The sequence below is a fragment of the Macaca nemestrina genome, chromosome 6 (genome assembly GCF_043159975.1).
Source record: "Macaca nemestrina isolate mMacNem1 chromosome 6, mMacNem.hap1, whole genome shotgun sequence".
Classification (NCBI taxonomy): Eukaryota; Metazoa; Chordata; class Mammalia; order Primates; family Cercopithecidae; genus Macaca; species Macaca nemestrina.
The window spans coordinates 30,905,321-30,931,891 of record NC_092130.1 but is presented as its reverse complement, the minus strand read 5'-3'; the positions used below and the strand labels follow the sequence as shown (position 1 = coordinate 30,931,891).

The 26,571-nt window shown below is 51.4% G+C and overlaps 2 protein-coding genes and 1 long non-coding RNA gene across 6 annotated transcripts in view; 1 reads left to right on the top strand and 2 right to left on the bottom strand.

The window, feature by feature from the left end:
• The first annotated feature begins 117 nt into the window (after positions 1 to 117).
• On the top strand, positions 118 to 11,758 carry LOC105466889 (prenylcysteine oxidase 1 like). Of its 2 annotated transcripts, XM_011716049.2 has the most exons (6): positions 118 to 274; positions 4,700 to 4,906; positions 6,101 to 6,275; positions 8,032 to 8,243; positions 9,446 to 9,586; positions 10,067 to 11,758. In XM_011716049.2, the coding sequence occupies exons 1-6, from the start codon at positions 187 to 189 to the stop codon at positions 10,726 to 10,728; spliced, it is 1,485 nt and encodes a 494-aa protein (XP_011714351.1). In that variant the 5' UTR covers positions 118 to 186; the 3' UTR covers positions 10,729 to 11,758. The 2 variants fall into 2 exon arrangements, with proteins under 2 accessions (XP_011714351.1, XP_024643989.1); XM_024788221.2 differs by lacking the exon at positions 9,446 to 9,586.
• On the bottom strand, positions 6,006 to 7,363 carry LOC139363737 (uncharacterized). Of its 2 annotated transcripts, XR_011624582.1 has the most exons (3): positions 7,228 to 7,349; positions 6,699 to 6,857; positions 6,006 to 6,234 (listed from the first exon to the last, which is right to left on the bottom strand). It is a non-coding gene; the product is annotated as an uncharacterized lncRNA (long non-coding RNA). The 2 variants fall into 2 exon arrangements; XR_011624581.1 differs by lacking the exon at positions 6,699 to 6,857 and having other exon boundaries at positions 7,228 to 7,363.
• Positions 11,759 to 16,303: 4,545 nt separating the features above from the next.
• The window catches only part of LOC105466888 (interleukin 17B), a 32,375-nt gene continuing 22,107 nt past the window's right edge, over positions 16,304 to 26,571 (bottom strand). Inside the window, exons 1-3 of one of the 2 annotated variants that reach the window (XM_071098232.1) lie at positions 23,658 to 23,907; positions 19,001 to 19,290; positions 16,304 to 16,989 (exon numbers count right to left, since the gene is read on the bottom strand). In XM_071098232.1, coding sequence (XP_070954333.1) covers positions 16,758 to 16,989; positions 19,001 to 19,137 — 369 coding nt within the window. In that variant the 5' untranslated portion in view covers positions 19,138 to 19,290; positions 23,658 to 23,907 and the 3' untranslated portion in view covers positions 16,304 to 16,757. Of the gene's footprint in view, positions 16,990 to 19,000; positions 19,291 to 23,657; positions 23,908 to 26,571 lie in introns of those variants that run through there. The other variant, XM_071098233.1, reaches the window with a different exon arrangement.

Here is a 26,571-nt window from a genome sequence, read left to right as displayed (position 1 = left end):
CTATCCCGAGAGAGATGGAGCTAATGAGGGCTTCGTGCTGGAGAGGGACGGCGGCTCGGCCAATGCGGGGCTGGGTCTGGCGCGGCAGGAAGGCGGGACTGCCAGTGGGGCGTCGGGGCGGGGCGGAGAGGCGAGCGCCAACCCGCGAGCGCCCGAACCCAGCGTGCTGCCCGCTCGCCGCCCGCCATGGCCCGCGCAGCACCGCTGCTCTCCGCGCTGACCGCGCTCCTCGCCGCCGCCGCTGCTGGCGGAGATGCCCCGCCGGGCAAAATCGGTGCGGGAAGGACGCGGTGGGGTTCCCATTTGGGGAGGGCTGGCGGGTTCTCAGTTCTCAGCTAGGTGGAGGTAGAGGAGGGCAGCTGGGTGAGGGAGGGGTCCTCGGGAGAGGAGCTGGGTGGAGGAGAGGCGCCGAAGGGGACGCGGCAGGGAAGGTCCTGATGGGGCCGGGGCATGGCATGTGAAGAGGGCCACCTAGGACAGAAAAGAGGCCTAGGCAGGACTGGCCGCAGATCTCACAGAGAGGTCCAGGGTCGCTGAGCATCTGTCATGGATCTAGCTGTTTGCTAGGCCCCCGGGTGACAGAGGACAGAGAGGCTGGGCGATGGCCTTCACAGAGGTTGGTTGAGGGCTCTCTGTGTAGCAGACGTGGTGCTCTAGTTCCTGCTGAGGGAAGAGCCCTCACAGTACAGGGAAGTCCGTGCTGAGCTGTGGAAGTACAGTGCATGCAGAGGAGGGGCGCTTCACCCTGTCTTTGCGGCCCCAGGGGTGCTTCCTGGAAGTAACGTGTAAGCCAAACCCCGCCTCCGCCCCCCGCCTCCCCCCCACCCAGGTGGATAGGAGACAGCCCCGACAGAGACAGAACACAAGGTCTGCTGGAGATTTGCTGACAGAACGGGGAACTTTTAACAACAGTCTTTTTGTTTATTGTGCGTGTGGTTTCCCCAATACTTTATTTTGAAAATGTTCACAAGTACAGCAAGAATTTTATAGTGGTCATCTGTATACCCACCACCTACATTCTGCCATTAACTGCTACTATACTTGCTGTGTCACATAACTATCACGCACCGTTCTAGACACCCACGAATCCATCCTACATTTTGATGCATCTCCAAATAAATTGCAGACATCAGGACACCTCACTAAATACTTCATCGTGCATATCATTGACTAGAGTTTCATATGTGTTTACAGTTGCTTATTTTTCCTCAACGATTGTCATTTTAACTACATGACTCGTGAAGATTTTCAAGTCCCTCACACATAATATTCCCACAGACAGAAATCCTGGGCCTCAGGGTGGGAGGACAAAGACCCTACTCCACTAGGCCACCCTCCATGCACCCCAGTTGGCAGGAGTGCCTGGAACATCTCATAGAAGCATCACAAACTTACAGGGTCCAGTGCAGTGCTAAAGCTTCTTGTGTAGCAGAACCACAGCCCAGGCATACAGGGTTAAGAAGACTGAAGCATGCCAGAAACCAGTTTGAGACTGAGAGATGAGGGCTTGCCAAGAAAAGGGAATCCTGAGGCTAGAGTAGCCAGAGAAGCCCTCATGGAGAAGGTGGAGTTTGAGCCAGGCTTTGAAGGATGTGGAAGAGTTAGGCGGGCAGTATCCATGGGTGACCATGTGTTCTCTCTCTGTCCTTAAATCATTTGAATACAGTGTGGCTAGGGGTAAGCAGAGTGTGCTGTGGGAATATGCAGGGCACTCCCCGTTTTCTTGGGAACAGGCAACAGGACAAGACATTTCTCACCATTGGGGAAGGGGCAGGACCTCCACCCAGCAGAATTGTGGCAACATGGAGCTTGGGACACTTGGCAATGCCACGCTGCCCTTTACCTTTCTAGATTTTCCTCAGCCCTCTGACGGGAGCCTCTGTTCACCTTGGTGGTTTGGACTCTACCCACAACAAGAATGCGGATTCCTGTTAGGATGGCTTAATCCTTGTGCTCCTGCAGGATCAAATCTGAGAACCCCCATGTGGCATCAGGACCCTCTAAACCCACCCATATAGTTCCACATGCTGCCCCTCTCATGCTGATCTCTTTGCAGAGTGTGCGTGTCCTCTCACTGATAAAGCTGATTGTCCTCCAGCATCTTGCATGAAATCTTGTTTCCCCGAGAAGCCTGTGTCCCCACACCCTCTGGGGCAGAATTCACTCTTCCTCTTCAGGACTCCCTGGAACCCTGTTGCACTTCATCATGGGTTGTCCTAGCTAATTGTGTGCAGGAGTCTGTCTGCCCAATCCTTGCTGGGCTGCTGGGGGACAAAAGCCTATTGGATTTTTCTTTGTGCCCCAGGACATCTTACTGTAAATTCGAGAATGGGTGTCAGTTGTGTTCAGTGAGCTGGTTCACAATGAAGTGGTGTCTTCTGCTTCCTGATCTTGGGCAGCTTCTAGGCCTTAATATCAATTTCTCTGAAAAAATGGGTAATTTGGGACTCTTTGCACATGGAGGGGATGGGAGCACAGTGGTTAAGATAAAAAGGTTATGTGCTGTCTTGGAAGTGGCTTTGTAAGTACTGAGAGAGGAAGTGGTTTATTCTTTCAACACAGAAAAAATACTTCATGAACTCTACTGTCTGCCAGGATCTGGGGACATAGTGACCATGTGCGCTCTCTCTCTGTCCTTAAATAACTTGACTACAGTACGGCTAAGCAGAGTGTGCTGTGGGAATATGCAGGAGGAACACCTGACTCCCCTCAGGTGGGACAGTGAAGCCAAGTTATAGGTGACATCTGAGGGCTGTTGAAGCCAGTGAGACACAGGGTGATGGCACTCCTGTCAAAGGGAACAGCTTGGGCAAAGGCCCAGGATGGGAGAACAAAGCTATGCACCCACAATAAGAGAAGCCTAGACAGACGAGAAGGTGGCATCTTGGGAGGGTAGGGCAGGAAGTGGAATAAGTAAGCAGAGGCCAGATCATAGAGAACCTGGTGCTGTCTGAGGATTGCCTGTGACTTCCTGGCAGGAGCTGGTACTCTGTGGGTCCGAATGGGTCCAGTAAAGGACAAATTACACCAGATTTATTTCATTTTCTTTTTGGGTAAGGCCTCTGGACTGTCTGATGAGAAGAAAGTGGTGTTTCAGATACATGGTTGGCAAAAATTATAGGTAGGGTGGTAGTCCAGTTCAGTAGCTTCATAGCTAGTTTACAGTTTTCTCACAGGACTGTTTAATGATTAGTGTCAGGCCAGGCACAGTGTTTAATGCCTGTAATTCCAGAACTTTGGGAGGCCAAGGCGGGAGGATCACTTGAGCTCAGGGGTTCAAGACCAGCCTGGACAACATGGTGAAACCTCATCTCTACGAAAAATATGTTGGGCATGGTGGCAGGTGCCTGTAGTCTCAGCTGCTTGGGAGCCTGGAAGGTTTGCAGTGAGCCAATATGCCACTGCACTGCAGCCTGGGCAACAGAGCCAGATCCTATTTCAAAAAAAAACAACAAGATTGATGTCTGTCCAGGCAGTGGTTTCCTAGCAGCACCTCCAAGCACTGTCCCATGAAACATTTTTGTCAGTGATTTGGATGAGAATACTGATGGCATGTAAACCAAGTTTGCAAATAACAGGAAGGCAGGAGGTACAGTAAAGACAGTGCATGATAAGACCCCAAAAAACTGAAACTTTGTAACAAGAATTCAAACTGGAGTATAGTGTCCTATAGGGTAATGAGCAATCCATCATAGGGTACATTCCAGTCTTTTTTTTTTTTTTTAAGAGGGAGTTTTGCTCTTGTTGCCCAGGCTGGAGTGTAACGGCACAATCTCGGCTCACCGTAACCTCTGCCTCCCAGGTTCAAGCGAGTCTCCTGCCTCAGCCTCCCAAGTAGCTGGGATTGCAGGCATGCGCCACCACACCCAGCTAATTTTGTATTTTTAGTAGAGACAGGGTTGGTCAGGCTGGTCTCGAACTCTCGACTTCAGGTGATCTGCCCCCGCCTCAGCCTTCCAAAGTGTTGTGATTACAGGTGTGAACCACACGTCTGGCAGATGCATTCCAGTCTTCACAAACACAGACACAGAGATGATTTAAGTGTCCAGTGGTAGGTTGGACTAGACCAGGAGTTGGTATGCTTTTTCTGTAAATGGCCAGAGAGTAAATATTTTAGGCTTTTGAGGTCATGAAGTCTCTGTTGCAGCTACTCAACTCTGCCTAAAATGAAAACAGTCATAGACAGTAATTGAAAGAGCAACATGACTGTGTTTCAATAAAACTTTAGTTTGCAAAAACAGACATCTGCCTGGATTTGGCCTGCAGGCTGTAGTTTGCCAGTCCCTGGATTAAGGCATGGTTTCCAAACACTGATCACTGAACAGAACTGGTCAGTAACTTTTAACGATTCATAGTGAAATAAGAAAATTAGAAGCAAGATAGTAAGTTTTATATAAAACTAAATTTATTCTCTTTAATTGGTCATCCTGACTTTCAGTATTCTTTGCTGGTCTTTTGCTACTGAAATACCTTTTTCTTTATGAAATGAAGGTATAGTAGGCGGCGGTTTTCAGGTTTGCCTTTGCTTATTAATAGCTCTACTGACAACTCAGTCTGCAGATTTCCTTTTGGAAATGTCATAAGCCTATGAAATTTAAGCACCTGGGAACCACCAGTGCAGGAGGATACAGTGTGAACTGCAGCCTCTCACTCTCATGTTCTGTCTCTCTCCTTCCCTACCTCCCGGGCCTGCTGACAGCGGTGGTTGGGGCCGGGATCGGGGGCTCTGCCGTGGCCCATTTCCTCCAGCAACACTTTGGACCTCGGGTGCAGATCGATGTGTACGAGAAGGGAACCGTGGGTGGCCGCCTGGCCACCATCTCAGTCAACAAGCAGCACTACGAGAGCGGGGCTGCCTCCTTCCACTCCCTGAGCCTGCACATGCAGGACTTCGTCAAGCTGCTGGGTGAGTGGTCAGTCCTGGGGCTCCAGTGCCCAGTGCCCTGGGGCTGGTGACAGCACTGGGCCCTTCTCAGACTTCCCAGACCATCAAGGCCGGAAGGTCATGTGGCCCAATCTCCTCATTTTACAGATGGAGCAACAGAGACAAGAGAGGGGAAGGAACTTGCCTGAGGTTACACAGTGAGTTAGTTGCAGAGCCAGGATTAGAACTCAGCTATGACTCGTAGGCCGGTTTCTTTCCCTGTCAATTTGCTGCCTCTAAATAATTGTGATTATATCACCTTCCACATGCTGGTGCTTGCTGGGCACCTTCTGAGTGGTAGGTAGGCATTACCTCAGATCCCCTCTACCAACCTGCAAGATGAGCATTATGTCTCCTCTTAAGGCAACTGAGGCTTAGAAAATGTATAGATTTAAGCTAAAGCCATTACAGCAAGAAAGGTGGGATTCAGACCCAGCAGCATCTGTCAAATACACATTCTGTTTGATGCAGAAACTCCACTTCTCAGAAGTGATGCTACAGGTGGTCTTACAGATGTGCACAGTAGCATAGATACCAAGTTATTCATTACAGCATTGTTTGTGATAGCAGAAGGCTGAAAGTATCCTGCCTATCCACTAGGACCTGGGGTTAAACAAATTACTGTATAACTACACAATAGGCTGTTCAGCAGTCAGAATGGGGAAGTCTTTATGCCCAGATATAGGACAATCTCCAAGATACAGTGTATTGTTAAAGTGGAGGGCAGTGTGTGTGGTATGTGGGCGTGGGGAAGGGACAAGTCATAACAGCTCTATCTGTATTTAGGAGTCCACTGCTCTGTCAAGTTGCAGAGTACAGGATGGCTGTAAGGAGCTAGGATAACTTCAGTGTGATCTCAGGGCCCAAGGCCACCATCTCAGAGCAAGCCCAGTGGCTCTCAGCCCCTGGACATTCTGGGATAAAATCTGAATTTCCCTCACTTGTGGATCCTCTTGGGGGAAAAAAATGTAAAATGTCCCATTATTTTCATTTTCATTTTTTTTATTGACTAGGTAGTCCAGACATTTTCCCAGTGCGTCTGTTTACTGTTTATAAACAAGCAGCACAAATGAGCAAACCATAGTGTTTACGTTTCCTTTAATGGAGCAGTCCATTTGCGTCAAGAAGGCCCCAAGTCTTGGGGGGAACCTGAGGGGCTCCTCTGTGTCTCTGCAGGGCTGAGGCATCGGCGCGAGGTGGTGGGCAGGAGCGCCATCTTCGGTGGGGAGCATTTCGTGCTAGAGGAGACCGACTGGTACCTGCTGAACCTCTTCCGCCTCTGGTGGCACTACGGCATCAGCTTCCTGAGGCTGCAGATGTGGGTGGAGGAGGTCATGGAGAAGTTCATGAGGTAGGGCTGGCAGAGCTGTGGGGATGGCGTTCCAGGGGGACCAAGAAGAGGTGGGGGAGGAACCAGCCTGACTGTACATTGTGAAAAAGGAAAAGGTCCTTGCAGAATTGAACCAGCACAATTCAGTGCAGGCTCAGAGCAAGCCCCTGGCGTGAGGAATGGCCGTATTTCGTCCAGTAATGGTCTCCCTAATATTGTCACACTGACACTCATTTTCTTACCCTCTACTACACTGATGCTAATAAAAGCGTGGGTTGCAAACTCAGTCACTTAACAAGAGCTGAACTGGGATGTGAGTCATTGAATCAGCAGGTGGAAAAGAGCAGAACAAGGCCCCCTCTGAAGGAGGCAGCCAGCCCTCCACGGCAGCCATCTGCAGCCAGCCGTGTACAATGCCCACCTCCTGTGGCTAGATCTACTCACTTTTCAGAAGAAGCTAGAAATCCAGAGTTGTGTGTGAAAGCTTTCAGTTTTTCAACGTTTGCAACCAATTCATCTTGTAAGCCAAATGAAACACATCTGTAGGGCAGATGCAGTCTGTGGACCACTCATTTGCAAATTTTGTTGTCCTCATTTTTCCATCTAGAATAAACACCTTTCTTCACCACTCCTCATATCCTTGGGCTCCAGCCCCCTCCCCATCACCTTTGGTCCCAGATATGGAGGGCAAGTGGTCTGTTCTCTCCCTGTTCATTCACTCACCAAGCTGTCACTTCACCTTTCCCCAAAGTCCCTCCCGAAGGTGCTCACTGCTTCCAGCCTAAGCTGCAGGGGCTGCTCCCCGGACCCCATCACTGTCTGCCTCCCTTCAGTGTCAGACACTCAAGTGTGCCATGTGCCCTCCTTCCCTGGTTCCTGGCATTTCTCCACTCCCTTCCCATTCTGTAACTCTGCTGTTCATAGCACTTCTTCCTTACATTCTCCAGATGTTACCCGAAGCTTATTTCCGTACCTCTCTTTCTGATGTTTTTCTCCCTTGTCAATTATATCCAGACCAATAATGTTGACTTCTGCGTTTTATGGGAGATGACTTCTCCCTCTCAGCCCTAGTTTCCTCTTCACTTCCAGACCCACATTTCTACTTTCTGGACACTCCATCTGGTGTCCTGTTGATAACCAAACTCAACATATTTACAAAAGAAGCCCTAGAATGGGCAACAATTCAAAGGCCTGCCAGTCAGGAAATTCATCAGTGGTTCCAATCCATGCTAGTGAGATTGCATGACTGATAGAGCGACAGGACATGAGCCTGGGGGTGAGTGGGAGCCCTGTCAGATCAAGCCAGAAGAGAGGACAGGCTGGACTGGCAGAGAAGGTGACAGTGTCGGCATGAAGTTGCCATGTGCCATCGGGTCCTAGAAGCTGTGGCACAGCCGATGCTGTTGGAGAAGGAGATGTGTCAGCAGGGGTGGGCCGTAGCCCACAGCCTGGCAGTCCCAGCTGGGTGAAGAAAGGGTTATGAACTATGACCTCAGGCAGGCAGTGGCTCAGAGCAGTGATACAGTTGTTATGCAGCATAGCCGTGATGTAAAGCCAGGCCTAGAAGGATTCCATACCTCCACACTCCCTTTAGGTGGGGCAGGCCTGCCACAGTCAGAGAACAGGTGCCAGGGAACATAACCAGCCTTCTCTCCCACTGCTCCATGTAGAGGAAGTCATGGGTTCCTGGTGGGCCTCCCAGGCACTGTGACCCAGGGGCAGGTGGTCAGGCAGAAAGCCTTCCTGCACAAGGACTCCAGTTCTATGTGTCTTCTAGGATCTATAAGTACCAGGCCCATGGCTATGCCTTCTCGGGTGTGGAAGAGCTGCTCTACTCGCTGGGGGAGTCCACCTTTGTCAACATGACCCAGCACTCTGTGGCCGAGTCCCTGCTGCAGGTGGGCGTCACGCAGCGCTTTATTGATGATGTCGTTTCCGCTGTCCTGCGGGCCAGCTATGGCCAGTCAGCAGCGATGCCCGCCTTTGCAGGTGAGCGTCCAGCCCTTGACCTACCCACCTGCTCCTCCTCCACCCAAGGTGCTCAGAATGGACGGGGGATCCCCATGATAACCTCGCCTTTATCCAGCTCATTACAGTTACATAGGCACTCTGCTACCCCATCCTATCTGATTCTGGCACTGGCCGTGAATTGGCAGGAGATAGTATCACCCCACTTCACAGACAGTGAAAGCAGGGCTCAGATCACAGGTCCAGTGTGTTTCTACCACTCCCAATTGCCTCAATCCTTTGCATGCGTGTAAATGTTAGAGCTGAGATAATGCTCTGCTCTCTACACTTTGGTTTCAAGAACTGCCGTGTTGAGGCCTTTGAGCCACTGTTAGAGCACCTCCTCTTCCCAGCTCTTCATGGGGGTGGCTGGGCCTGTGTGTAGCTCACTGTCTGCTAGCACACACCACAAGAGTGGAGAACTCAGGCTTCACAAGAGCAGGAATCCTTGTCTGTTGTTCCCTGATATGTCGCAAACACAGAACAGTGCCTAAGTCATACTAGGCACTCAGGATATTTTTGTTAAATGGATGCAAAGGTTTACAATAACAAGCACCTCCCTTGTACCCTCGATACTGTTCATCTGGCTCTGTACATGCTGGCTCCTTCTCAGCCTTCAGGCCCTGCCTCAGTGTCCCCTCAATGTGGCTTCTCTGCTCACTCTTTCAGTATCTTGTGTGTCTCCTTCACAGCGTTTTTGTGTAGAGATATATAGAATTCACATACCACATAATTCACCCATTTAAATGGCACAATTCAGTGGTGTTTAGCACGTTCGGAGTTCTGAAACCATCACCACAGTCAATTTTAGGACATTTTTATCATCCCAAAAAGAAACCTCTTGCCCTTTAGCCCTCAATTCCCCAACACCCCCCAGCCTCCCAGCCCTGGGCAGCTACGGATCTGCTTTCTGTTTCTGTGGATTTGCCTAGTCTGGGCATTCTGCATAGAATAGACCTCACAATATGTGGTCTGTGGGAGCTGGCTTTCATTGAGCACAGTGTCTTCCCCGCATAGCGCTATGCACTTTGTTGTACTTGCTCGTATGTTTGCCATCTCCCCACACCCATGGTTGGGAGAGTTTTGCTCTGGTAGGGAGGCACCGTCGAATAGTACTGGACTCCCCAGCCCTCCTGCCCCATGGCCCTGACAACCTATCAGCACCCCCTTCCCACTTTGCCCAGGAGCCATGTCACTAGCCGGGGCCCAAGGCAGCCTGTGGTCTGTGGAAGGAGGCAATAAGCTGGTTTGTTCCGGTTTGCTGAAGCTCACCAAGGCCAATGTGATCCATGCCACAGTGACCTCCGTGACCCTGCACAGCACAGGTGAGTAGCCAGGGCAGGAGCGGGCAGGTGTGCCATTCCCAGAGAGTGGACAGACACTTCTGCCTCCTTTGTACCTCAGCTCTGGTCTGTGATCCCCCTGGGGAGTATGTCCGAAAAAGCATTGAGAAGCCCCAACCTGGCCAGGTGACACTAGAGGGTGCTGTTTTCCCAATTCAAATGTCAGAGCCAGAAAACTGAGACTTCTATCAACCCAGCCTTTTTCTGTTGACCAATGAGGACTTTGAATGATAACCTTGCCCAAGCCTCCCAGCTGGCCAGCGGCAGAAGCAGAGCGGAAACTGAGTCTCCTGACTCCATGCCCCTTGCTTCCTCTGTAGCCGCATCAGCATGGAGAGGCCAGGACCCACCATCTAGACAGCCCTGCTGCACCCGGAGTAGAACCTCAATGCTGGGCCCCAGTAGGGAGTTCAGTGGGTAGAAGCCAAAGGAAAGTTGACTTTTGTGCTCTTTTGTTTCCAGAGGGGAAAGCCCTGTACCAGGTGGCGTATGAGAATGAGGTAGGCAACAGCTCTGACTTCTATGACATCGTGGTCATTGCCACCCCCCTGCACCTGGACAACAGCAGCAGCAACTTAACGTTTGCAGGCTTCCACCCGCCCATTGATGACCTGCAGGGCTCTTTCCAGCCCACCGTCGTCTCCTTGGTCCACGGCTACCTCAACTCTTCCTACTTCGGTTTCCCAGACCCTAAGCTTTTCCCATTTGCGAACATCCTTACCACAGATTTCCCCAGCTTCTTCTGCACTCTGGACAACATGTGCCCTGTCAACATCTCTGCCAGCTTCCGGCGAAAGCAGCCCCAGGAGGCAGCTGTTTGGCGAGTCCAGTCCCCTAAGCCACTCTTTCGGACCCAGCTAAAGACCCTCTTCCGTTCCTATTACTCAGTACAGACAGCTGAGTGGCAGGCCCATCCCCTCTATGGCTCCCGCCCCACGCTCCCGAGGTTCGCACTCCATGACCAGCTCTTCTACCTCAATGCCCTGGAGTGGGCGGCCAGCTCCGTGGAGGTGATGGCCGTGGCTGCCAAGAATGTGGCCTTGCTGGCTTACAACCGCTGGTACCAGGACCTAGACAAGATTGATCAAAAAGATTTGATGCACAAGGTCAAGACTGAACTGTGAGGGCTCTGGGGAGAGCCTGGGAACTTTCATCCCCCACTGAAAATGGATCACACCCCACAGCAGCCCAGGACTGAATAAGCCATGCTCGCCCACCAGGCCTCTTTCTGACCCCTCGTGTATCAAGTGTCTTTTCCCTCCAGTGTGGGTCCAGGTGGCCTACTGTCTGCCTATCTTAAGGGTCCACACGGTGGCTGCTGCTTTTTTTTAAGGGGGAAAGTAAGAAAAGGGAAGGAAATCCAAGCCAGTATATTTGTTTTATTTATTTCTTTTTAAGAAGAAAAAAGTTCGTCTTCACAAGGTGCTTCAGACTTGGTTTTTTAGCTAGAAACCAGAAGACTGCGGGAGGGAATGTAAGGCAGAGAACTGTGAGTCTAATTTTATTACTGTTTTTTTCACTACCTACTCCCACAATGGACAATCAGTTGAGGCAAACTACAATAAAACATTTACAACCAGATGGTTACAAATAAAGTAGAAGGGAAGATCAGAAAACCTAAGAAATGATCATAGCTCCTGTTTACTGTGGACTTGCTAGATTTGAGGTACCTAGTTCAGAACTCACTAGTCACCATCTCAAAGCCTGTCAACATCACTGCATATTGGAGGAGATGACTGTGGTAGGACCCAAGGAAGAGACATGTGCCTGAACAGTCGTCACCGTATTTCCAAGCTTCCTGGCAACCAGTGGGAAAAGAGAAACATGCGAGGCTGTAGGAAGAGGGAAGCTTTTCCTTTTCACCTACAGGAATTAACCATTCTCTTCCTTATGCAAAGATTGAGGAATGCAACAATATAAAGAAGACAAGTCCCCAGATGGGTAGGGAGCAGTCATATCTCACCCCTAGATGTTCATTCCAGCAGAAGAAAAAGAAAAGAAGGTGTTGGGGTAGGATTCTTCAGAGATTACCCTGGTACTTTCTCATCAGACGCTAGCTTGAAGTAAGAGGAGAATTATGCTTTGCTTTGCTTTTTCTACAAACCCTTAAAAATCACTTGTTTTAGAAAAGAAAGTAAAAGCCCTTTTCATTCCTTTTGGACCTCTTCTTTTCTATAATGGAAGAGCTAAGTCTTAGGTGTCCAGGGACCAACCACTACATTAGTATCTCCTGGGGAAGGGGAGGGAGCCTTGAGAAAGATGCAGATGCCGAAGTCCTACCAGACTTGCTAAGTCAGGCTTTAGGGAAAGGGCCTGGGTGCCCAGAGTAACAACACTGCCAAATGCATGGGCAAAATACCCTTCCAGTTGGTGGAGGCCCAAACTGGCTCTGAAGTGGTTTTTACTGTGCCAGGGTGATGGTAATGGCTGTGAAAGAAAGTACAAGTAGTATGCACTTATTGATAACTGTAGAAATTATGAAACTGACACATCAGTAAGAAGGCTTTTTTTTTTTTTTTTGAGACAGAGTTTCATTCTTGTTCTCCAGGCCATAGCGCAATGGTGTGATCTTGGCTCACTGCAGTCTCCATCTCCTGGATTCAAGCAATTCTCATGCCTCAGCCTCCCGAGTAACTGGGATTATAGGCACCTGCCACCACACCTGGCTAGTTTTTTGTATTTTTAGTAGAGATGGGGTTTCATCATGTTGGCTGGGCTGGTCTTAAACTCCTAGCCTTGGTGATCCACCCACCCCTGGCCTCCCAAAGTGCTGGGATTATAGATGTGAGCCACCGCCCCCAGCCAACTAAGAAGGCTTTTGATGAAGTAGTAGAAAACATTGACTTAAGCAATAAAAAGTTTTTGTTATCATGGCTTTAAAGTCTAGGCATAGAGCACTGTGTAATCTCACAGTTCCGTGATTTGTCTCGTGGTCAAAGATGGCTGCCAACAGCTCCCAGGAAGAGAAGGTCTTCTCTCATAAGCAGTGAACCAGATTTGGGGCTTGGCCAGTTGGACCACCCCTGAACCAATTCCTGTGGTCAAGGGAATGCTACATGCTGATTGGCTTGGGATTCAGATACAAGACCAGTAACTATGGTGCAGGCAGGGAGGGTGTGAGATTAAGCTGATTGGCTTAGAGCAGTCAGGTCCTATCCCTGGAGCAGAAGTGGTCTCACCCAAACTTCAAGGTCAAAGGGGGAAAGGGTATGGGAGAGAGAGAGGCACAATGTCAGCCACATGCAAATGGGGCTCTCAAGTCCAGTGAAATCAAAGTGTGTAATGGCATCTTTTCATGGTCTGTTTGAAATGAGGATGGCATGCACTGTCATGGTGTAATTAATAATTGATATTGACCCAGCACTGGACAATACAAAACGTATCCCTGATAACTACCCCCTCCCTTGCATCCCTACAGAGAATATGTGCACAGAAGACACAAATCAAGGCAGTTAACATTCGATCCTCAGTCCTTGGCTGGGCTTTGGCTCCACGCCCAAGCATGACTGCATTGGAACTGGCTATGTCCTTCAGAAACGTCCTTTACCTGAATAGGCCCAAACAGCTCAGAACCAAAGCCAGCCAAAATGCCCACACTCCCTGCCTCCCCAAGCCCAAACCTGATTCCTTGGAGGCAGGGAGGAAAGGACAGATTCCAGAAATGAGAACCAACAGGAAGCCTTTGCCCTGGGGCTCACCCCAGCCTTCTCAGGCCTGGACATAAGCCCCCAGCAGCTCACGGACCCCTGGAAGAAGAGAGCATTTGCAAAGACAGCCAAACAAAACAGGAAAAGGGCCATGCATCCTCAGTCTTGGATGCAGCGTAGTAGACGTTTAATACCCTTCATGGGAACTCTGCCTCCAGGAGCAAGTGACCCAAGCAAAATTTGGGGGATAAGGGGCAGCTGTAGAGGGTAGAATGGGGGTGGGTGATTGGCAGTGGCGGACCAGGGAAGTTGGTAAGGAATTCTTTGCTCTGACCCACCTATGAAGGCATAATAGAGGGAAGCAGGAGGCAGATCTTGGGCTCCCCCTAGAGGCATCTGTGCACTCATTCACCAAACACTGCGCCCCTATGCGCACTGGACACTGCCAGGTGCTGGAGGTGCAGCACTGAGCAAGGGATAAGGCCCCTGTCTTGTGGAGTGCGAGCTTCTCGCTAGAGGAAGCAAACATGAAACACACTGAGACTCAAACCAAAGGAAGTTCCAGGGTGCTGTGTAGAGCCAGCTCTCCAACGGATCTGAGCTTCCTGCTGCTGCCTTTAAACTGGGAGCATGGGAAGAGCCAGCTGGGACTCAGAGCTCCGCCAGTGGCCATCCCAGCCACTAAGGCTAAGCTTTTAAGTCACAGAATGGTAAGCCTGGAAAAGACCCTGGAGATCCCCAAATCCCATTTGTTCATTTCACAGATGAGGAATCTAAAGCCCAGAAAGAGGAAAAGGCATCATCCATATGAAGCTAGCTGGTGTTTATGGAGCATCTGGGGGCTCCTGATGCTTGGGTAGAAGTAAGACACCCCCCTCCTACCACAATGAGGGGTTTCCCCACCAGCCCCTAGGCCCCAGAGCACCTAGGGTCTCCCAGGACTACAAGCAACCCTCCTGCAGCTCAATTCTTCCCACACCCTCACCCCACAGAAAGGGCTTGGAAGCTGTGGGCCCTTCATGTGGGGCTGAAGTCTTAAGACCTGGAGAGCAGCCCCAAGGGTGGAGAAGCGGCTGCTGAAGGGATCAGCATGCGCTAGCACAGGAAGTCTGTTTTCCATGTGTCTGGAACCCAGCCGAAGCTTCCTGAGGTAATTTTAACCAGTATCCACTCTAGAACAATACCAAAAAAGGTAAGTTACTTACCACCCCAGGCAGGCACATACCTAATCATTGGCCTTTCATGAATTAGACCCTTAAGACGTTCAGAGCTAAAACTGCTTTAAGCACTAAAGTTAGAGCAGCCAAGCCAAGTATTCCTGTCCTGGGCCATTGGCCCTTTTATTAAAGCTAACTCTAAAGTGCTAGCTATTCTTACCCTCAGAATATAGTCTGAGCCCCTCAGCTGTCTTGTGGGAGAGAAGGTATTTTTAGGCCCTAGAACAGCTGATTTGGGATTTGCTGCAGGGGTTAGAGGGCCCAGGGGGAGGATTGAATTGCTAGGGGACAAAGGGGGAAGTGGGGAATTGCATCCAGGGGTCACGAGTCAGCACAGCACGGACTTTAGGATATATCAGTCCACACTGCTGTTTTTGGCTTTTGTTTTTTTTTTTTTTTTTTTTTTTTTTTTTTTTTTTTTAACAGTCTCACTCTGTCACCTAGGGTGGAGTGCAGTGGCACTGTCATGGCTAACTGCAGCCTCAACCTCCCTAGGCTCAAGTGATCCTTCCACCTCAGCCTCTCTAACAGCTGGGACTACAGGCTTATGCCACCATGCTGGCCTAATTTTTGTATTTTTTTGTAGAGATGAGGTTTTGCCATGTTTCCCAGGCTGGTCTCAAATTCCTGAGGCTCAAGAAATCCGCCTGCCTCAGCTTCCCGAAGTGCTGTTATGACAGGAGTAAGCCAGCACACTGCCATTTTTGATCAGCAGAGTATCTTAATATAAGCCAGTGTCCAGACCAGCAGCACCAGCATCACCTGGAAACAATCATTTATATATTAAAAATGCAAGAAAAACACTGCAAAAAAATGCAAAGTATCAGCCTCCACCTGAATCAGAACCTCTAGATGTGGGGCCCCGCAAGCTGTTTTAACAGTCCCTCCAGGAGATTCTGATGCTCCCAGGAGATTTGGACAGGGCTGGAAGAAAGAATGATGACACTTCTCAACTTAAGAGTGTCTGTTCAAAACCAGGAATCCTTAGCTCCGAAAAAGTACATACATAAAAATTTCAAGGATGCACAGTCCCAGGTGAAAAGCACCTGCTCTTTGGCAACCTGGAAGCCTTTCTTTGGGTCTAAGTCTGATCTGCAGAGAAATCTCAGAGCTGAAAATACTTCAGATCATCTCCTCCAACCAGAGCAGGCATCTGCTCCATAATACCTTTGAGAAGCTTGGCTTTAACTTGACAATTTCAGAGATGGGGAGCTCCCCGCTTCAAAAGAGCTTGTTTCCAGCGACCCTTAAGTGAGTAGAGTTAGCTCTTATTAACTCCTACATTGGTTATAGCAACCAAGTCACATTAACATGGTTGAAATATAGACTTACACCCCAAATAAAAGGAAACACATGGGCCGGGTGTGGTGGCTCACTCCTGTAATCCCAACACTTTGGGAGGCTGAGGCGGGCAGAAGTCTGATCTGCAAAGAGGCCCAGGAGTTGAAGGTCAGCCTAGGCAACTGGTGAAACCCCGTATCTACAAACAGGACAAAAATTAGCTTGGTGGAGTGGCACACACCTGTAGTCCCAGCTACTTGAGAGGCTGAGGTGGGAGTATCCCTTGAGCCTGGGGAGGCTGAGGCTGCAGTAAGCTGTGACTGGGCCACTTCCACCCTGGACGACAGAGTAAGACCCTGTCTCAAAATAAATAAATAAAGGAAACACATGATATCCCTAAGTAGTAGAGGTGACCACATTATTTTCTAATAGGCCACCTCAGAACTCAGAGTGATGAAACTCAGAACCTTGGAGAACTCAGAGTGACGAAAAATCCTCCTTTTTTTTTTTTTTTTTTTTTTTTTTGAGACGGAGTCTCGCTCTGTCGCCCAGACTGGAGTGCAGTGGCGTGATCTCGGCTCACTGCAAGCTCCGCCTCCCGGGTTCACGCCATTCTCCTGCCTCAGCCTCCGGAGTAGCTGGGACTACAGGCGCCCGCCACCACGCCCGGCTAATTTCTTTTTGTATTTTTAGTAGAGACGGGGTTTCACCGTGTTAGCCAGGATGGTCTCGATCTCCTGACCTCGTGATCCGCCCGCCTCGGCCTCCCAAAGTGCTGGGATTACAGGCTTGAGCCACCGTGCCCGGCAAAATCCTCCTTTATGTTAATCTGAAATCTACCTCCCAGGAACCTCCTACCCTGACCCTGGTTTTGACTTCGAAGCCACAAGAAGCAAACCCAAAGTCTTGCTTTCAAAAGTCAGTGTTTACTTTTCATAGGCCTCTCTTGGCACAAAGGTGCAGGGAGGATGGTCTCAGGCTGCTGGCCTGGCTTCTGGGCCAGGTGCTTCAGAAGATGCAGGTGCAGCCCACGGCGATGGTCTCCATGACCGCACGCTGGCGGCAAGGCCCTGTGCGGGGCGGTGGCGGGCAGAGGCGGCGGCGCACAGGCACCTGGCTGAACACCGGCACGCTTACCATGCTGCGGTCCTCCTGCATGGTGAAGGGGTTCACACAGCCCAGACACAGGCACCGTGCCTCCGGCAGGTCTGCGGGAATACGGCTGGGGTCGTGGTTGATGCTGTAGGGAGCAGGAGAAAGAGCAGAGCGGAAGGTGATCAAGAAAGGGCCAGTCATCACCCATACCCCACACACCTGCCTTTCCTAATCAAAGTTTTAATTTCCACAGCAAGACTGTGTTGGGCTGGAGGAAAGGCAGTAATCAACTCCGTGTTCCACATGAGGAAACTGAAGATCGTGGAAGGCAAGTTGAGAGCCCCAAGGTTATCCAGCTTCAAGGTCACCAGTCACCCAGCTTCCTTCTTTCATGCAGCCAGATGCCCACCCCAGTACTAGGTTATGCTGTGGGGATCGTGAAGTAGCCTAAGGCCTCCCTCTGCCTGCCCAACCCCCACTGTGTTTATATTGTTGGGAAACTTAATCCACGGAAATAAAATGTGGATTATTTTTATTGATGCCTAATTTCCACTGGCAAGGAAGTCAGGAGGTCTGGGTTCTATTCTGACTTAATCTCCATTTATTCAACAGTTACATGCTCACCACATGAGCAGTTCTGTCCTAGATTTTAGGTGTTCACTGATGAACAAAGCAGGCAAGTTCCCTCCTGGTGCTCTCATGGAGCCTCGCATACAGGGACTTGCTTTGTGACTTCGTTTCTGCACCTCGGTTTCCCCATCTACTAAATACGGGACAAGGAAGTGGGTGAACTGGACCTGTGGACATACAGCATTAGCATCACCTTATGCTTGGGAGCTTGCTAGAAATGCAGAATCTCCTAAATCTGAAGCTGCATTGTTTTTGTCAGATCCCTGAGTGATGCATGAGCACAGTCAGATGTGAAAAGCTCCATTCTGGAGGATCTTTACCGACCCTTCCAACGGTCACATTCTGCAGCTGCGCTGTTCAATGCAGTAGCCACTAGTTTCATGTGTCAAATTAATTAGGCTGGGCATGGTGGCTCACGCCTGTAATCTCAGCACTTTGGGAGGCCAAGGCAGGTGGATTGCTTGAGCTTAGGAGTGTGAGACCAGCCTGGGCAACATAGTGAGATCCTGTCTCTGCAAAAAATAAAAAATAAAAAAATTAGCCAGGTATGCGGGTGTATGCCTGTGGTCCCAGCTACTTGGGAGGCTGAGGTGGAAAGATTGCTTGAGCCCAGGAGGCAGAGGCTGCAGTGAGCTGAGACCATGCCACTGTCCTCCAGCCTGGGTGACAGAGTGAGACCCTGTCTCAAACAAAAAATAAAAAAATCAAAGTTCATCCCTCAGTCACAGTAGCCACATGTCAAGTACTCAGTAGGCGCATGAGGCTAGTGGCTACCGTACTGGCTTCACATCATCACAGAAAGTTCTGATGAACAGTGCTATTCTAGAGTCTCAGGGTGTATGTCATGTGGCTGAAAAATCTCTGGCCTGGGTTTGTGAGTGAGGACCTCAGGGTCAACCCATTCATCTTTGGTCCTTTCTGTGGGTTAGGCACTGAGCAAGGAAGCAGAGCTACAACCAAGAGAGGACGCTGCTGCCATCGTTATCCAGGGCAGCGGGTCTTGATTCCCACATCACAGCCTGCTGTGCGCCCTGACCACGTGGAGCTATAAGAAATAGTACTTTCTGGGCCTCGCTGCTGGAGGTTTGGATTGGGCGTGGGAATCCCTAGGTGATTCTGATGCCGGCACTGGGAAGGCCCAGGTCCAGCATGAGACACTGCATGGAAGTGCCACACCTTAGAAGGGCGTCAGAGGCCCACAGAGCAGAGGAAGTGACATCTGGGGAAAGCCTTGCAGGCACTTCCACGGAGACTCGAAGAACAATAAGGGCAGTGCTCTGCATGGATATCTCATTTAATAAGACTCTGAAGTAGGTACTACTATTGCCTCCATTTACATTGAGGAAACTGAGGCCCAGAAAGGCTAATCCATTTGCCCAAAGCCTCACAGGCGAGTAAGAGGCAGAGCTAGGATCCGAACCCAAGCACCCAGACCTCTGAATCTGAGATCTTAACCATTACAATGACTGGGGCGTGGGAAAGGCCCCCGCCCCCCAAAGACAGCTTGCCACCACTGCCCAGCCTACCTGTAACCCCAGGGAGACAGGCTCCTCTTGTTGGACATCCACAGCTGCAAGTTGACCTCACACTTCCTCTTGGCCAGCTCCGAGCTGTTCCTCAGCTGGGCCACCATCTCCTCAATGTTCCTCTCATACTCTTCCATGCGGGCGTACGGTTTCACCCGTGACACCAGGTCCAGTGGCACCTGGTGAGGGCCAGGGGCCAGCGGCCCAGACCGCCCTTGCCCCTTCCTCTTGCTTTTGGTGCTCCTGGGCTGGCCCAGCCCCAGGAAGATGGAAATGGTAAGAAGGAACAGCTGGGGAGGAAAGCCACAGGTCAAAGGTGGGAGAGCCAAGTCTCTTTCTGGGCCAAGACTTGGGATCCATGGTCCTTTCCCATTGCTCTTAGGGGTCTCCCAGGCTCAAGTCTGACTCTGCCCACCATCCCCCAGCTCTCCCTCCTCAGATTACCCCGTTTCCTCTCTCTTGTGTGCTCCAGCCTCTGGTCTTCTCTCAGTCTTACTCTCAGCATGCTCCCTCCTGCCACACGGACTTTGCACTGCCTCTGCCTGCAGCATTCTGCCTCTTCACCTCCTGGACACCTTCCCACCCCTCGTGTGTCAGCTTCAGCGCCGCTTTCTTAGGGATGTCTCTGGACTTTCTTGGGCTCTCATAACCCACACGCCTCTTGCATGACTTCAGTCTTATAGTTTGTATGTACGATTCTTTTATGTGTCTGCCCCCAACTCAGCATGGACTCCATGGGGGCATGTGTCTGTTTCCACACACTGTCATATCCCCCGTGTCTGCGTGGTACATTCAGTGAACACTCGCTGAGTAAATGAATGGCTGTCCCCATCGCTGCCCTTCTGTCATTTATGTCTGAGAAGGAAGACAGTGAACAAGAAGACAAACACTCAGGTCTCACTAGCAACAAGTCCAGGATGGGCCCGTTCAGGGTGTGGCTGGAGAAGAGTGGGGCCTCCTGCTTAGCTGTGCTGGGACAATGGCCTGGGAAACTTTTCTGGGTAAGGGACTTGTCAGGTGAGGCATGGCAGGCATGGGCTGAGGGAGTTGAAGTATTACAGGGGTGGGAGGGGTGGGTTGGGGGAAGATGAGAGAGGAGGTTTGAACTGGTTAAGAACTTTGCTGAGGCTAGGCACAGTGGCTTACGCCTGTAATCCCAGCACTTTGGGAGGCCGAGGCAGGTGGATCACAAGGTCAGGAGATCGAGACCATCCTGGCTAACACGGTGAAACTCCGTCTCTACTAAAAATACAAAAACACTAGCCAGGCGTGGTGGCGGGTGCCTGTAGTCCCAGCTACTCGGGAGGCTGAGGCGTGAATGGCGTGAACCTGGGAGGCGGAGCTTGCAGTGAGCAGAGATTGTGCCACTGCACTCCAGCCTGGGCGACAGAGCGAGACTCCGTCTAGAGAGAAGGAAGGAAGGGAGGGAGGGAGGGAGGGAGGGAGGGAGGAAGGAAGGAAGGAGAAAGGAAAGAAAGAAAGAAAGAAAAGAAAGAAAAAGAAAGAAAAAAGAGAAAGGGAAAAGAGAAAGAAAGAAAAAAGAAAAGGAAAGAAAGAAAGAAAGAGAGAAAGAAAACCTTTGCTGAATGGAATGGAATGTTGATTAGGAGTGAGTGGGAGGAAGAGATGAGATGAAGTTGGGAAGATGGGCAAGTTGTGGGCTAAGGACGTCCTGTCCACCTGCACTGCCCTCCTCCCCTGAGCCTTCCCTCTTCCAGTCATCCCCCAAGCCCTCCTCACACATACACACCCCACCCATTGCCATCCAATTCTCCCTCCCAGCACCAGAGCATCAGGAAAGCCTTTGGCTCACAAGGAAGAGGACTCAGGCCCGGCAGAACCCAGACTCCCCAGGAATCCAGAGAGAGAAGGGACAGTGCCTGCGTGTGAGACAGAGGTCCCAGGATGGAGGCACCTCTGACTCCTCCTAAATTGAGATAGGCTCCATATGTTCCCTCTATGCCTCAGCTCACAGCCCCACAGCCCTATGGCCCATGCCTGCTTTATCCAGGCTACCCAGCAAGTCTTGACTCTAGGAAACAAGTTTCAGCAGAGCCCCTCTTAGCAGAGGTATTTGCTGGCACAAAATCTGCAACAGAGATTCCAGTTGCTAAATTCTTCCTTTTTGGTCCTAGATTCTAGTGCAGAAAAAATGTCTCCCTAACAATAGGCTCTCTCATCAGAGTTTCTCACAGGGCATTCTTAAACTCTGGCTCTCCACTCGGAGAAACATTCAATAGAATCAAAGTCCCCCTCCCTCACTCTCCAGATGGGACTCTGAGAAATAGAAGGACTTGCCCAAGGTCACACAGCCAGGACCTCAGAAGCCAGGTCTGTTTGGAAAAACCCCGCTGACTGAGTTTGCCGGGATCTCCCCAGACGCCTCTGGTCTGAAAAGGCTTCAGTGTGCCCCAGCTGAGCCCCATTCAGGAGCCTGCACTGCTGGCCATGGCTACAGTGACCAGTCTCTGTTTCTTTCTAGTCCTGGGGGAGAAGACAGAGAAGTTGCCTCTGCAGATTCCAAACCAAACAGAGGCAGCCATTAATCAATAGGAAAGAAAAACTGACATATTCGGGCTCTAAAAAGGGGTGGGGGTGCGGCAGGGAAGCTCCACATACCAGGTTGTGAGGCCAGTCCATTCCGCCAAGCGGCAAGGTCAGCCTGCAGCTGCTGCCCGCCCGGAACCCCAGATGCCGCCGAGAAAATGGCAGCAGCAGGATGGAGCGAAGCAATTATAGCTCAACTGGGGGCTGCTGGGGGAGTGAGTGGGTGGGCTCATCATCAGCTGGGAGCCTTGGGCCCCCAGCTGGCTGAGCCTAGCGCAGTGGCAGACAGTGAGGGGTGTGGGGGCAGGCCAGGAGCTGGGCTGAGGTGCCCAGGGGCTGTTGACCGAGGGACAATGCCCTGTGTGTCTGGTGGGGCTCTGGCTGGTGGCACCTCCGCCTGTGGCCTGCGGCTGGCCGCCCAGCCAGCACCCACAGGGCCAGCTAAGACAATCAGCTTCGTTTGCTTTGGGGATGGCAAGGGGTTGAGGGTGGAGGAGGGATGGGCCGTTGGTTGGTCAGGAGAGCAAATGTTCTCAAATTGTGCTGGCCAGAAGCGGGACACAGGCCCCATCTCCCAGGGAAACAGCCTCAGGCACTCCAGCCTCTGCCGGCCCCAGGTGAGTTCAGCAGCCCTAGGAGACCAAAGCCCAGCCCCTCTAGATCACAGTCAGGGAAACTGAGGCTGGAGCCAGAAAGGGACTTGTCACTATTAACAGTGAGTTAGAGGTGTCAGAGCTGTTATTCCCACCCTGTTCCCATCCAGGGTTCTATCCACCACCCCATGTTGTTTTTCTTGGGATATTTTCTGCACAATTTCAGCCTGCTGTGAACATATTTCTGAAGCTGTATGCCCTCACTCAGGCCAAGTTTCAGATCCATGAGGACTTATGGCTGACTATTCTGGCCTTCCTGACACAGCACTCTCCCTCCTGGGGTGGTCTCCACTCTCAGAGCCTGTGTGGCTACATGTGAGCTTCACTGTCAGCCACAGTTCCCTCCTCTGTAAAATGGTGGGTGTACCCAGAAATAGAAGGTGGCCTGGCCCATTCCCTCCTGAAATCTTTCTGAGCCTCAGTTCCCACCTCTCTAGAATGGGAAGAATCATGGCACCCTCTTAAAGCTGCTAGAAGGAATGAAGGAAATAACCTATGTTAAATAGCCGGCAACAGTACCTAGCGCATAGTAAGTGCTCAATAAACACTTAGCTGTTTATTATAGAGATTATTATAAAATAATTGTATAATGATTATTATAAACATTAGCTGTTCTAATTAGCATTAGAGGTAGCATAGTTCTCATTTCTCTACTGACTCTCCCTTCAACCCCCTCAGGCCCACCCTCCTGGCTGCTGAGAGAGGTCTAGGCCTCCAAGACTCAGGCCACAAGTTTGTGAGGTCAGATGACCCCAGGGTCAAAGGTCCTGGAATCACATGCTCAACTGACCAGCTCCTCTGGCCAGTGTCTCTCACCTCAAGTGAACAGCCCAGCCCGACGTGAGCCGGCACATCCACCCAGGGAGGTAGGAATGGCGGGAGGGAATGTGAGGAGGACAGAGGAGGGGCATTGTGAACAGAGACTGAGGATGGCCCTGTCGTGCTGAGGGCCGGTCTTGGCCATTTACAGGAATCGTCTGAGGGGAAGAACGCAGGGTGAGAGGCGCTCCTGAATGTCACAAGATTAATCTGTCCGGGGCAGGCTTCCACAGCATAACTGAGACGCTGGCTGGGGCTTCGAGCATGAGAGATGCCACCATATTTGGTCAAATACTAGATAGGGCTCTATTCTATCGTTGGAAACTCCAGAGGGAGGGGGACTCTGAAAATACCTCCTCAGGCAACAAGGGCCCCGCCCCCACCGCAGGCTGTCCCGGCCCCAGCCCCATCGGCGGGGCAGCCTGGCTGTGTTCTGCGCTGGCTTTCTGCACGCGTTCTGCTGTTGCTAGCAGTGGGGTCCCACAGACATGCAACTGGGGTGACCCTCCCATATCCACAGAACAGTGGCAAATTAAAAGATGGATCCTGGGGTATGGGAGACCCCTGAAACCAACACATTCTCCTTACCTGCTGGCAATACACACCCTTCACTTCTGCCTCCCCAAGCCAGGACTTACTTGTCAGCTTCCCCGGCTCCAGCTGCAGAGCTTGTACTTGAGATTTCAGGCTCCCGGCCCCAGAGATGCTGAAGTAGCGGCGCAAAAATCTGCATCTTAGCACGAGCCCAGTCTGAGCGACACGGGTCCTCACCCATCATCTGGCCCCCTCCTCCCACCCATTTCACTGCAAGGAGACTTGGGTAAGGGAGGGTCCTACCCCAGCTCGCACAGTGCGATTGTGCCAGAGCTGGGAGCAGAACTCCGTCTCCTAAGTCATTCATTGCTCTTCCTTCAGACTTTATACAAACAGCTCCGAGCCAGGCTGGGCCTCCTTGCTGGTCTGGCAGAGACCAAAGAGCCAGGCCAGTCCTTGTGGGGGCCCCAGATCCTTCACAGTGGGGAGGGGAGCTTTGGGGTCTCCTGGCAGATGCTGTGAGGAGTCAGGCATGGGCCCAGCAACAGTCATTGGTTTTCCCATTCCTGGCCATCTGAGACCAGGAGGGAGACCCTTTCTTCCAGCCTTGGTTTCTAGAAACCCCTGGAGGGTCATCTGCCCTTCTCGATGTCCTGAGTGTGCACCCAAGCAGGCTTGTGGTACCCAGCCCCAGGACTCAGTGCCAGGCCTCAGAGGGAGGCCCAGGAACTGGGCTTCCGGGGCTCCCACCCCACAAGCGAGGCTGGGGTCCTTGGGTCTTTACACGCAGAGGGTGGCCATCACACGTGAATGAAGGACTGGGCAGATGAGCTACAGGGGAAGGAGCAGTGGGTGGCCAGTGTCTCACTCAGAGCCCTCTACGGCAGGCCCCGTCAGGAACAGTGCTGCACTCACCAGCAGGTGGCGCCACTAGAAAGCCAGCCAACCCTGAAAAATGTGCCGACCCTGAGGGAACTTGCACTCTGCCACCTCTTTCTCCAGGAGCGGCCCGGGACCGAGAATGAGGGGATGGGGCGAGTGGGTGGGGCCCTGCGCCTGTGCCTGGCTTCCAGAGTGACCCTTTTGTTGATGAGGACCAGAGCCTAGGAGACATCAGAGCCGGCCAGGAATGACACAGCCGGCCAGGAGTCGGGTGGGGGCTTCTGTCTGCTGAGTGAGTGATTGCCTTTACTTTGAGCAGCTGCTGTGTGCCAGGCCTCAGGCATTTGGCACCTGGACACCTTAATTTACAGAAAATAACAGTAACAATAATAGCTGCTGCTTAATATCCACTTACTGACTGCCAGGCCCTAAGCTAAATCCTTCATGAAATCCTCCAAATAACACTGGGTGAGGTTCTAGTTTTATTCTGAATTACAGATGGGGAAACTGAGGCTCAGAGTGGTTAGTCACTTGCCCACAGTCACAGAAGATTCACAGCAAGTTTGTCTGACTCCTGCACACACTGCTCCCTGCGGTGGGGTAAGGAGAGGGGTGGCAGCCAGTGGTGGAGTGGGAATGTCCAGTTGGTCAGCTGGTCATTGAACACGGTCTATGATGGCCTCAGCCTTGACCCACGGCCTCAAACAACCTGAACCCAGTAGGTTCGGGTGCTCACTAGACCCATGCCCAAGCCCAAGTCATCAAGGGGATCCAAGAGCTACCAGGGGGGTTGTGGGGCACCCAACAGCATTCCTGGTATGTGAACTAAAATATTGATACATTGAATCAAACTGACTATAATACAGGGAGGCCATGCTGGGACAGAGGAGGAGGCCAGAGCAAAGGGATGTGGAGAAGGAGTGCAGCCGGGAGGGCAGAGGTCAGGCTCCACAGATGGGCTGGCCTGAGTTTCAGCCCTGCCCCTTCACCGCTGTGTCATCTTGGGAATGTTAATTGACTTCTCTGAGCCTTCGTTTCTTCTGCAAAGTGAAGATAATAATAACCTGGCTCTCAGTGGATTGTTGTGAGGATCAAATGAGATAATGCATGTTAAAGCGCTTAGCACAGTGCCTGGCAAAAGTAAGTACCCCATTAATGGTAGCTGCAACCGTCATTCCTACAGTTAAAACGAGTTTTGAGTTGGGCCTTCAAGAATGCTTCTAGTATGTTCCTAGGGAGGAAGGGCATTACGAAGTGGGGACACGGCTAGAACCAGCAGAAGAATGCAAAGGTGCCTATTCCAGTGGGTCCACCCTAGAGCGTTGGCAAGGCCAGGGGGACCGGAAGGATTTGGTCTAAGAACTTGCCCAAGTGAACCCAGTAAGATCAGGGAAGACGGGAAGAGGCTAGCCGGCACCTTTGCTGGCTGCGGCTAGGAGGGTGCAGCCCCCTGGGGAGGTCCTGGCTCTCTTGCCATGCTGCCCTCCTCTCCCTCCCTGGTAGGAGTCCTTCTCCCAGGCCCATATTTGCACAAATGCCTGCCTCACTGCTCACTCCAGAGCCCCAGCCAAGAGGGGCTATTTTAAGATCCCTGGACGGGAACACTGTTGGTGGGAACAGCCCCAGCCAGCAAGCTCCCAGTTCTCAAAAAAGGGAAAGGCCTGGGTGAATGGGCAGCCCCTGGGGTGTGCAGAGGGGCTGCCACGTCGACATGACCCTCTGCCCAGGCCAGGTGCCAGCGTCTCCTCCCCACAGGGGGATGTCAAAGAAATGTGAGTTGGGGTAGGGACTCCAAGAGGTGGTCTTGTTCACTGGTGACTGGGTCGCCTAGGCCTCTCTTCTGCACAGCATCCAGACTTGAAAACACCAAGTCTGTGTTTCTGGGTTGCAGACTGACTCTACACTGTGCCAAGTCTCTTGTTAGCACTCACCACCCTTAGGCCATCAGGGGTAGGGGATACCTCATCCAGCCCCTACCAGAGCGGGAACACTAAGTGCCTTTGCTGGGAACCATCAATCTAGGAATATCATTTCTCTCTGAGGATGCACAGTCCAGTTTTTAAAACTCTGGTTGTTGAAAATAATTATAATTATAAAAGCTTTCTTTTTTATTTTGCAGAAGCCCTCCTCCTGTGG

What these genes read in the sequence shown, in the direction of transcription:
- LOC105466889 (XM_011716049.2), top strand. Translation starts at nt 187, where the DNA reads ATGGCCCGCGCAGCACCGCTGCTCTCCGCGCTGACCGCGCTCCTCGCC. An exon ending in GGACTTCGTCAAGCTGCTGG is followed by an intron (nt 4,907 to 6,100) that starts GTGAGTGGTCAG and finishes GTGTCTCTGCAG; the next exon opens with GGCTGAGGCATCGGCGCGAG. An exon ending in GTCATGGAGAAGTTCATGAG is followed by an intron (nt 6,276 to 8,031) that starts GTAGGGCTGGCA and finishes TGTGTCTTCTAG; the next exon opens with GATCTATAAGTACCAGGCCC.